At 43.1% G+C, this 10,297-nt stretch overlaps 1 protein-coding gene across 1 annotated transcript; it reads right to left on the bottom strand.

Moving 5' to 3' along the window:
- Positions 1-588: 588 nt before the first annotated feature.
- On the bottom strand, positions 589-6,559 carry SMIM9 (small integral membrane protein 9). The gene is made up of 3 exons (XM_028094883.1): positions 6,418-6,559; positions 5,015-5,144; positions 589-616 (listed from the first exon to the last, which is right to left on the bottom strand). Exons 1-3 carry the CDS (start codon positions 6,557-6,559, stop codon positions 589-591), a joined length of 300 nt encoding a protein of 99 aa, XP_027950684.1.
- Positions 6,560-10,297: the final 3,738 nt, after the last annotated feature.

Below are 10,297 nucleotides of genomic sequence, written 5' to 3'. Positions count from 1 at the left end.
TGGCTCAATGATCTGGATCCCTCCCATGGGCACAGTGCTCCACGAGAGCCGGGATTACTGTCTGGGGGGTTACCCGCCAGGCTCGCAGTAGCTGTAAGTGTCCACTGAATGCTTTCAACCCCAGAACAGCAAAGGGGAAAAGCAAATTGATAATTTGTAAAACTATTACCAGCATTACATTTATAATAGTATCATTTTATAATATATATTATAAGAGTAGACAAGTAGAAACACCCTAAGTAATTATTGGAAAAAGGGGGGTGGTTAAATGACTTACGTCATATCCACTGCAAGGAATACTAGGCAACCGCTTACGATGATATAGACATACATTTACTGACATGGAAAGATATCCATGATTTGTCATATAGTGAAAAAAACAGTAGGCTACAAAATAGCACGCACAGTGAAAGACTGTCCATGTGAACAAATTTCTGTGCCTGTGTGCACATCAGCATTTCTCAGTGTTTTTAAGGAGAAAATAAATACAAAGATAGTTTAAGATGGAAGACAATTTAATTTTAATTCATGGGTACTTCCTTGTTGTAAGCAAATAGCATACTCTGCCCAACTGAATCTTCTAGAGCTTCACTGGACTGGTTCACCTACAAGAATACTGGGAAAAGAAGAGAAATGAATGAACTAAGTTTAAATTCCTATACAGTGGCCTGGTTTGCACAGAGTTACTTTGTAGTTACATTACATTTCCCAAGATATGATTTTGGACAATGTCTCCTCTTAATATGAACCACATGATTTCATTCAGACAAAATGCTTTGATGACTTGAGAAAATAAGAGTATGAATGTTACTACCATCGTATGGTTGGGATTGGAGGTAGATGTAGAAGTATGGTTAGGTAGCTTTTCAGTTAAGTGTCTGACTCTTGGTTTCAGCTCTGGCCCTAATCTCATGGGTCGTGGGATCAAGCCCCACACTGGGCTCTGTGCTCAGAGTCTGCTAAAGATTCTTTCTTTCCCTCTCCCTCTGCCCCTTCCCACTTACACTCTCTCTCTCAAATAGACAAATCTTTTAAGAAAATAAAGTATTTGCTAAAAAACTTACTAACTAAACAACACAATTTGTTCTGAAAAGATTAGGAAGTGCAGTTAGATGAAAATCAATAAAACAACAATAGTAATAATAATTACAACCACCCGGGCGCTCAGTTGGTTAAGCATCTGCCTTTGGCTCGGGTCATGATCCCAGGGTCCTGGGATCGAGCCCCACATCGGGCTCCCTGCTCAGTGGGGAGCCTGCTTCTCCCTCTCCCACTCCCCCTGCTTATGTTCCCTCTCTCGCTGTGTCTCTCTCTGTGTCAAGTAGATAAATAAAATCTTTAAAAAAAAATAATTACAACCACCCATTTACCACCACAAGGAGATAACCAATGTCTAATACTTTGGTTAGATCCTTAAAAGCTTTTTACCCTGTATGTATAGTTTTTTAAATTAATTTTTGTTTTTTTTTTGTTTTTAAGTAGGCTCCATGATATAGCAGAGCCCAACACCGGGCTTGAACTGACGGCCCAGAGATCAAGACCCAGACTGACATCAACAGTCTGATGCTTAACCGAATGAGCCACCCACCCAGGTGCCCTTAGTTTCTAATAACAAATTAGTTTAAATTGTATATCCTCTGTTATAGTCCGCTTTTCCCCACTTAATATTTCTTGAATATGATTCCATGTAATTATCCTCTACAACAACATTTTGGTGACTACATAGTACTCATGGTATGAACATTCGGTGCTTTCTTTAACCAGCCAATGGACATTTAAGTTGTTTCTATTTTTTCACTATTATAAATCATACTAAAAATTCCTTATACATGTTTCTTTGCATACTTGTTAGCGCCAGTCAACGTCCCTAATTGCCACCAGAGCACTGAGAGATGAACAAGGCTTCCATGATGATTTCCTCAGGCAACGAAGCACTTAGCTAGTGCTGTATAGGATAAGAGGCACAGAGAAACTCTTTCCAATCCTCACAGTGAAATGTTTTCTTTTTTTTAAGATTTTATTTATTTGAGAGACAGAGAAAGAGAGAGCACACAGAGGGAGGGGGAGAAGCAGACTCCGCACCAAGCAGGGAGCCCGATGCAGGGCTTGAACCCAGGACCCTGAGATCATGACCTGAGCCAAAGGCAGACGCTTCACTGACAGAGCCACCCAGGCCCTAGGGAAATGTATTTTTAAAAAATCAGTATTATTGGGGCACTGGGCCGGCTCAGTTGATGGAGCATGCGACTCCTGATCTTGGAGTTGTGAGTTCAAGCCCCACATTGGGGGTAGAGATTACTTAAAAATAAAATCTTTTTTTAAAAAAATTAGTATTGGGCGCCTGGCTGGCTCAGTTGGTTAAGCGACTGCCTTCGGCTCAGGTCATGATCCCGGAGTCCCGGGATCAAGTCCCGCATCGGGCTCCCTGCTCAGCAGGGAGTCTGCTTCTCCCTCTGACCCTCTTCGCTCTCGTGCTCTCTATCTCTCATTCTCTCTCTCTCTCAAATAAATAAATAAAAATCTTAAAAAAATAAAAATAATAAAAAAAAATCCGTATTATTGAAAGTCTACTATGTGCCCAGTATCAAGTGCCAATGTTTCCTGGGACTTCGTGTGCTTTTATGACGATAGACTCAAAGCTTCCTTTATTATGGCAACATTTAAAAAATTATACCTCGAAGTGTTCTTTTCCTGTTGTATTATTTTGGTCCTCTTCTACAAAGAAGTTAATTATGTGCCCCCTGCATCTATCAGTGTTTCCTTTCATATTAGTTTCACGGAAATATTTCTTAATCACTAAATAAGGTTTTTTATGTAAATTACTTATGTCTATTTAATGGTTCTGGCTTTTTAAATCCTGTCTTGCCTATCTCCTTTTATATTTCTTCATCAAAGTCTTCTTTTGTTTTGCTGTATCTTGCCTTCCCTTTTGCCCTCACTGTCCTCACTGGTGTTTCTTTCACGAGCCAGCTTGCTTGTTCCCAGCCAGGCCTTAATGGTTCTTCTCCTCAGGTTGAGGCATCTACTTCAAAGAAGGAAGTATTTCTTCTGGCATGTTGCCTGCTTTATCTCCACAGAAGTCCTTCTGAATATGTATGTTGAACCGATACCTCAGATGCTTCCGATGCAGCTGGCTTGCTGGCCAGAGTTTGAGCAACGATGACTCAAGAGATGGAGAATCAGATATATCTTGACTTGAGTCCTGGCTTCTTTAGTTGGGAAATGCAGCCTTTCTCTGTCGGATATCTGTTTCATTTTTCCTTCCATATGTGGAATACAGCCACCCTGTGGGGCACATGGAAATATGCCACTCGGGATCCCCCTTGAGAAGAGCCTTATTTCTCTAGTTGCTGAGAGTGTTGTCAACACACAGCCTCTATAAAATCTCAGCCACTTCAGGGGCGCCTGGGTGGCTCAGTCAGTTAAGCCTCCGACTCTTGATTTCGGCTCAAGTCATGATCTCAGGGTTCTGGCATCGAGCCCCTGCATCGGGCTCTGTACCGGGCGTGGAGACTGCTTGAGATTCTCTCTCTCCCTCTGCCCCCCATCCCTTGTTCTCTCAAAAAAAAAAAAAAGTTTTAGCCACTTCAGGCTAATGTAGGACAACTCTGATGGGGTCAATGGAGGCTTTGTTGGGCTTGCAAAGCAGTTTGACTTCTCCCTTCCTCCCCACACACTCCACAGGTGTTGATCCCTGATAATACCCTGAACACAGAACTCCTGTCTGTCCGCTTCCACGACAACTGACTTGTGGCACAATTTTATCACGAGATGAAAATCCAATTTATAATTGTATCCAGCTCAAAGTCCAAAGTACCTGGGTGATGCTTGGTTCTCTCAAATCTGGGTGCAGCTCCTCTTGGTTTGAGTGACTTATTAAGTAAAACAAGTTATCTGCTCCTGATCTCCACACCCCAAATACAAGGATGGAGCAGGAAGAGTATAACCACCATAAACATTCCCATTTGGAAAAATGAATAATGGGAGACACACAGCAGTCATTTGCTCTGTAAGTAATCCTGCAATCCTGCTGGGCAGACATATTGATTAGGCCTGATCTGCTTTATAGGAGAAGCTCTGTGGCCCACTGCCCACCTTCTCGGAGGTTCTTCCTGTCCATTATTCTCTGTGGCTGTGACTGAAGCAAGTGTTGGGGAGCATGCCATCCTAGGAAACTTCAAAGCCTGTGTCCTTCTCATGGAAGATCAGAGGTCCAAATACTGTTTTAAGGCTCACACATTTAGTTCTGGCTCACAGTTTCTTTGGCAATACAGTTCTCTCAAAAACTTAGCTGACATCTGTTTGGCTCCAATCAGTTCTATGTGTCAGTAACCATGTCCAGGGTAGTTTCCTAGACAGGTTCTTGATCCTGTGATCATTTCAGATTATCAGGAGTCTTAGGTGGGGATGCCACACCCTTAGCTGATCTTTGCCCTCAGTCACTTTATTAGATTGTGCAGTTTGAACAACCCTCTCATAGCTTCTCCCACTTGGACTCCGTCTCCCGCCATAGCATTGACCCACCAGACAGGTATTCAGTTGTCTCACTAGCAACTAGGACAGAGACAGGCCAGTAGTCATCTTCTGGTCAATTCTGATTGGATTAATAAAATTAAGGTTTTTCTACCTATGTTTATTTTGTTAACTATTTCAGGGATCTCTTTGACCTCATGTGGTTTATATAGATAAATATTGTGGCAAATTTTGAATTTGAATTTTGAATTTGTGACACTTGAAAACATAGTTAATTGTATATTTTCCATGTATAATTCCTGAACCAAAAGGAAAGATAATTAGGAGTTAATGAAGTTAGCAAGAAAAAAAATCAGCTGGAAACGCTGGTTATTCAATGTTACCTGTAAGTTGCTGGTAATGGATGGGGTGGGTTGGATAAAACAAGAATTACCTTCCTTAAAACTTTCCCATAATTATAGATGTATAGGCTGGTGGGGAACTTGATTGCTCTGCTGCCCCCTCAGGTCTCCCTCCCTCTCTTCACCCCACAGCAGCTTACGTGAGGCAGCAGAGGGTCCCCTCTAGGACTATGGTGAGAAGAAAAGCAAAAATAGCTGCTGGAGGTATGGAGCTCTTGATGAGATCCCACAAGTAATCTCTGAAGTTACTGAGCCAGAACCTGTGGTTTTCTGCAGAAAAAGCACAGATGTTCAATGAGGAGAGATCAAGTACGTGAGAAGGCTGGGATGTGAACCCTGGTTCAAGTTCAAATCATTGTCCCAGATATCATGGTCTTGTAGTTGCCCAGAGCCCATGTTCTTTTTTAAAAAATATTTATTTATTTGACAGGGAGAGAGCACACGTACATAAGCAGGGGGAGCAGCAGAGGGAGATGGAGATGCGGCCTTCCCGCGGAGCAGGGAGCCCGATGCGGGGCTTGATCCCAGGACCCCGGGATCATGACCTGAGCCGAAGGCAGACGCTTAACGACTGAGCCACCCAGGCACCCCCAGAGCCCATATTCTTAACTACTTTGCTGTGATGCCTCCAAGACTTTCAAGGGATGAATATCATCTGTGCCTCCTTGTATGTCAAACAGAAATAATAATCTCTGCCCCAGATATCTCAAGGGTTGTTTTGAGGTCATAGTGAAAAGATCTGAGCACTATATGTGTGCATGTCAGCAGCTGGGCTTTGAGAACAAGTCTTCCCTAACCCCTTCCCACAAACAACTTTAATTATTCCTTTGTCCTCAGGGAGCCTTTGTCATATTTCACAGAAGGTTGGCATCTATGGGTTTGGCTGCCCATCTGTGAACTCCTAATCCATGTCATTCTGCAAAGGGCTTGGTGCACAGTCGGTGGGTTAGTACTTGTTGATCTAAATTGACCAAACCAGAATAGTTTGCTTTACTGTAAACACTATTTTTCTTTTTTTTTTTTTAAGACTTATTTATTGGGGGCCCTGGGTGGCTCAGGGTGGCTCAGTAGGTTAAGCGTCTGCCTTGGACTCAGGTCATGATCCCAGGGTCCTGGGATTGAGCCCATGTGGGGCTCCCTGCTCAGCGGGGCGTCTGCTTCTTCCCCTCCCTCTGCTGCTCCCCCTGCTTGTGCTCTCTCTGTCAAATAAATGAATAAAATCTTTGAAAAAAATAAAGATTTAATTTATTTATTTGAGAGAGAATGAGAGACAGCATAAGCAGGGGGGCGGGGGCAGAGGGAGAAGGAGAGAGAGAATCCTAAGCAGACTCCCCGCCAAGCAGAGTCCGGTTTGGGGCTTGATCTCAGGACCCTGAGATCATGACCCGAGCCAAAATCAAGAGTCAGCCACTTAACTGACTGAGCCACCCAGGTGTCCCTGTGAACACTATTTTTCAATACAAAATCAGCTTTTCCTGACCTGAGACGTGAGTCTTATGTTTCACAAAGATAGTAGGAACATTGATCCTGACAGCAAACACACCCCTTGAGCGTGGTTTCGATCCCGCTTTGTCTTGTATTCCAAAGGCAGATAAAGGTGATGTAGAGGAAGCTGCAGTCTCCAACAAGAGGCAACTCATGGAACACAGCAGAAATCCAATGTTCAGCAGCTTCTTGGGCTCCATGGATTCTCCTTAAGGCCACTCAGCTGTACTCCTAGCTCGTTTGGCCAAAGGGAGATGTCCTTTTACTTGGCTCTTTCCACAGCAGCTTTGTCTGAAAAGTTAGAAAATGGTGGGGTTTTGTTTCTGTTTTTTAGAGAGAATGACCAGCGGGGGAGGGACAGAGGGAGAGGGAGAGAGAGAGGATCTCTAGCAGACTCTGCGCTGAGCAGGGAGCCCGACGTGGGGCTCAATCCCAGGGCCCTGGGATCATGACCTGAGCCAAAGGCAGACGCTTAACCGACTGAGCCACCCAGGCGCCCCGATAAATTGTTTTTCAATGAATGAATGGATAGCAAATTTTTTTTATTGCCTAAGGCAACAGTCCTTCCCATCCCTTATTCACTTACTGGAGGAACTAGAGAAGCTGAAGCCTGCCTTTCCCAGCCATCCTTGCAGCTAGCAATGGTTAGGTGACGTAGTCTGGACAATGAGGACTAACAGAAATCTGTTGGGTAGCTTCTGGGAAGACTTTCTCCTGTCTTGGTAAAAGAGATGGTGCTACCATTTTCCCTTGGTATGAGAAAAAAATAACCCCTAGGCTGCTTGGTATGAGAAAAAATAACCCCTATTTGAGCCATTCTAATTTGGACTTTTTTTTTTTTTAAGATTTTATTTATTTAGGGGCGCCTGGGTGGCTCAGTCATTAAGCGTCTGCCTTCGGCTCAGGTCATGATCCCAGGGTCCTGGGATCGAGCCCCGCATCGGGCTCCCTGCTCAGTGGGAAGCCTGCTTCTCCCTCTCCCAGTCCCCCTGCTTGTGTTCCCTCTCTCGCTGTCTCGCTCTCAAATAAAGAGAGCCGGAGCAGGGTAAGGGGCAGAGGGAGAAGCAGGCTCTCCACCGAGCAAGGAGCCCGACACGGGGCTTGATCCCGGGACTCCGGGATCATCACCTGAGCCGAACGCAGATGCTTCACCAACCAAGCCACCCAGGTGCCCCCTAATCTGGACTTTCTATTACTTAAGACATTTGTAACTAATACATTCATCTATTGTTTGATAGGGCTTAAAGAGACCCATGTCAGGTGGGAAGCCACTTACCTGAAAATTGACTTAGTGACAAGGGATCCAAAGAAGCCAGTGAATTAGGCTTCAGTCTAATAGAACTAGTCTACAGAAGACGCTGGTCAGAGTCTTCTCCTAAGGTCTCTAAAATTCCAAATAGAACTCTATCATCCCTTGTGATATCATCTACGCATATGACCCTCCCCTCACCTCTCTCTGACAGCTAAACATAGAGGCATCTTTTTCTGTCTATGTACAAACATCTGTGTTTCCTTTTAGGCTTGAAGAATTCCCAGATATTTTATTTGCCACATGGTATCTACTATACTTTACAATAGTGTACACATGGGACTTTAATAAATGATAAAAGTGGCATTTCTTTTTAGTGGAGAAAAGAGAGATGGTTTAATATGATCAGCTATTCATTTGGATGCACTGAAGGAAAGGCCCTACACACAAAAATAAATTTAGGGGCGCCTGGGTGGCTCAGTCATTAAGTGTCTGCCTTCGGCTCAGGTCGTGATCCCAGGGTCCTGGGATTGAGCCCCACATCGGGCTCCCTGCTCGGCGGGAAGACTGCTTCTCCCTCTCCCACTCCCCCTGCTTGTGTTCCCTCTCTCGCTGTGTCTCTCTCTGTCAAATAAGTAAAATCTTAAAAAAAAATAAATTCTAGATGGATCAAGGACTAAACAAAAATGAAATCATATACATATTGGAATAAAATATGGGTGAATGTTTTTATAATCTTGGTGTGGAAAAAGCTACTTTAAGCATGTTATAAAACCCCAAACCATATTTGAAAGTACTGATGATAAATTTATTGCATAAAAAATGTAAAGCTTTCATAAAACAAAATATTGTAAATAAATATAAATGACAAATGACAAATTAGGTAATACATTTCGTAGCATATATGACAAATAGGTTAATATTCTCAACATACAAAGAACTCTTACAAATTAATTTTTTTAAAGACTTATTTATTTTAGAGAGAGACAGAGACAGAGAGAGCGAGCATGCAGGTGAGTGGGGGGAGGGGCAGAGAGAGAGAATCTCAAGCAGACTCCCTGCCGAGTGCAGAGCTCAACCTGGGCCTTAATCCCACTACCCCTGAGACCATGACCTGAACGGAAACCAAGAGCTGGATGTTCAACCAACTGAGCCACCCAGGCGCCCCATCATACAAGTTAATTTTTAAGAAAAGAGGATCCCCTCCATAGAAGAACCAGCATAAATGATGTATTAGAGTTCTATCAGAAAAACAATGGATAAATTGTGATATACACCAAATAACATAATAGTATACAGCAATTAAAATGAGCAACTAAAGGGGAACTTGGGTGGCTCAGTTGGTGAAGCGTCTGCCTTTGGCTCACCTCATGATCCTGGGATCGAGCCCCACATCGGGCTCCCTGCTCGGCGGGGAGCCTGCTTCTCCCTCTCCCACTCCCCCTGCTTGTGTTCCCTCTCTCGCTGTGTCTCTCTGTCAAATAAATAAATAAAATCTTTAAAAAGAAACGAGCCACTAGGAAACATATGCAAGAGAGCTGGTTTCCAGTTTGGAGCTCTTACGGATGGTGCTCCCCTGTCTCATGGCTCACATGACAATTCTACTCTTAGGTCATTACCCAAGAGAATTATCGTAGGGCATCCACATGCCCAACTTTGGTAGATAATGCCAGACTCTTTTCCAGAAAACAGCAGAAGAGAGTTCCACCAGCTCCACATCCATTTGTCAATTGTACAAATATCTTCTCCCGCTCTGTGAATGAACAGAAAATCTGAATCTAAATGTAGTCACATTTATCAATCTTTTCTTTCATGGTTAGTGGTTTTCGGGATGCTGTTTAAGAAACCTGTCCATGACCCTCCTAGAAGTTTTATTGTTTGTTGTTCAGAGAGCTTTAATTACCTTAAAACTGATTTTATTTTTGTATAGTGTGAGGAAGGGGTCAAATTTCTTTTTTTAAAAAAATCGCTTTCTCTTTTTTTTAAGTTTATTTATTTACTTATTTTTAGTAATCACTACCTCTAAGGTGGGGGTCAAACTCATGACTCCGGGATCAAGAGTCCCATGCTCTACTGACTGAGCCAGCTAGGTGCCCCAAATTTCAATTTTTCATATGGATTTCTGATTGACCCTGTACCACTGTTCTGGAGAGCTATTTTGTCATAAATCAAGTGTCCATATATAATGTGGGTCTACTTCTGGATTCTAATATGTTCCACTAGTCTATTGATCTGCACTTGTGTCAATACCACGTTGTCTTAATTACTGTGACTTTATTTTTTTTTAAGATTTTATTTATTTATTTGACAGAGAGTGAGAGAGAGAAAGCACAAGCAGGGGAAGCGGCAGAGGGAGAGGGAGAAGCAGGCTCCCCACTGAGCAGGGAGCCCAATGTGGGACTCGATCCCAGGACCCTGGGATCATGACCTGCGCCAAAGGCAGACACTTAACTGACTGAGCCACCCAGGCGCCCCAATTACTATAGCTTTAAAATAAATGTTGCTGGGGCACTTGGTTGGCTCAGTCAGGAGAACATGTGATTCTTGATCTCAGAGTTGTGAGTTTGAGCCCCATGTTGGTTATAAAGATTACTTAAAAATAAATAAAAAATCTTAAAAAATAAAATAAATGTTGCTATCTGATATTGGGAATATTTTGGCTATTCTTGGCCTTTTACATTTCCACATG

This window comes from Eumetopias jubatus, unplaced genomic scaffold (assembly GCF_037043125.1).
Source record: "Eumetopias jubatus isolate StellerSeaLion01/CBP00866 unplaced genomic scaffold, mEumJub1_p1.0 scaffold_60, whole genome shotgun sequence".
NCBI classification, from domain to species: Eukaryota; Metazoa; Chordata; class Mammalia; order Carnivora; family Otariidae; genus Eumetopias; species Eumetopias jubatus.
Note: the sequence above shows the minus strand (reverse complement) of the source record. Positions and strands in the feature narration are given on the sequence as shown.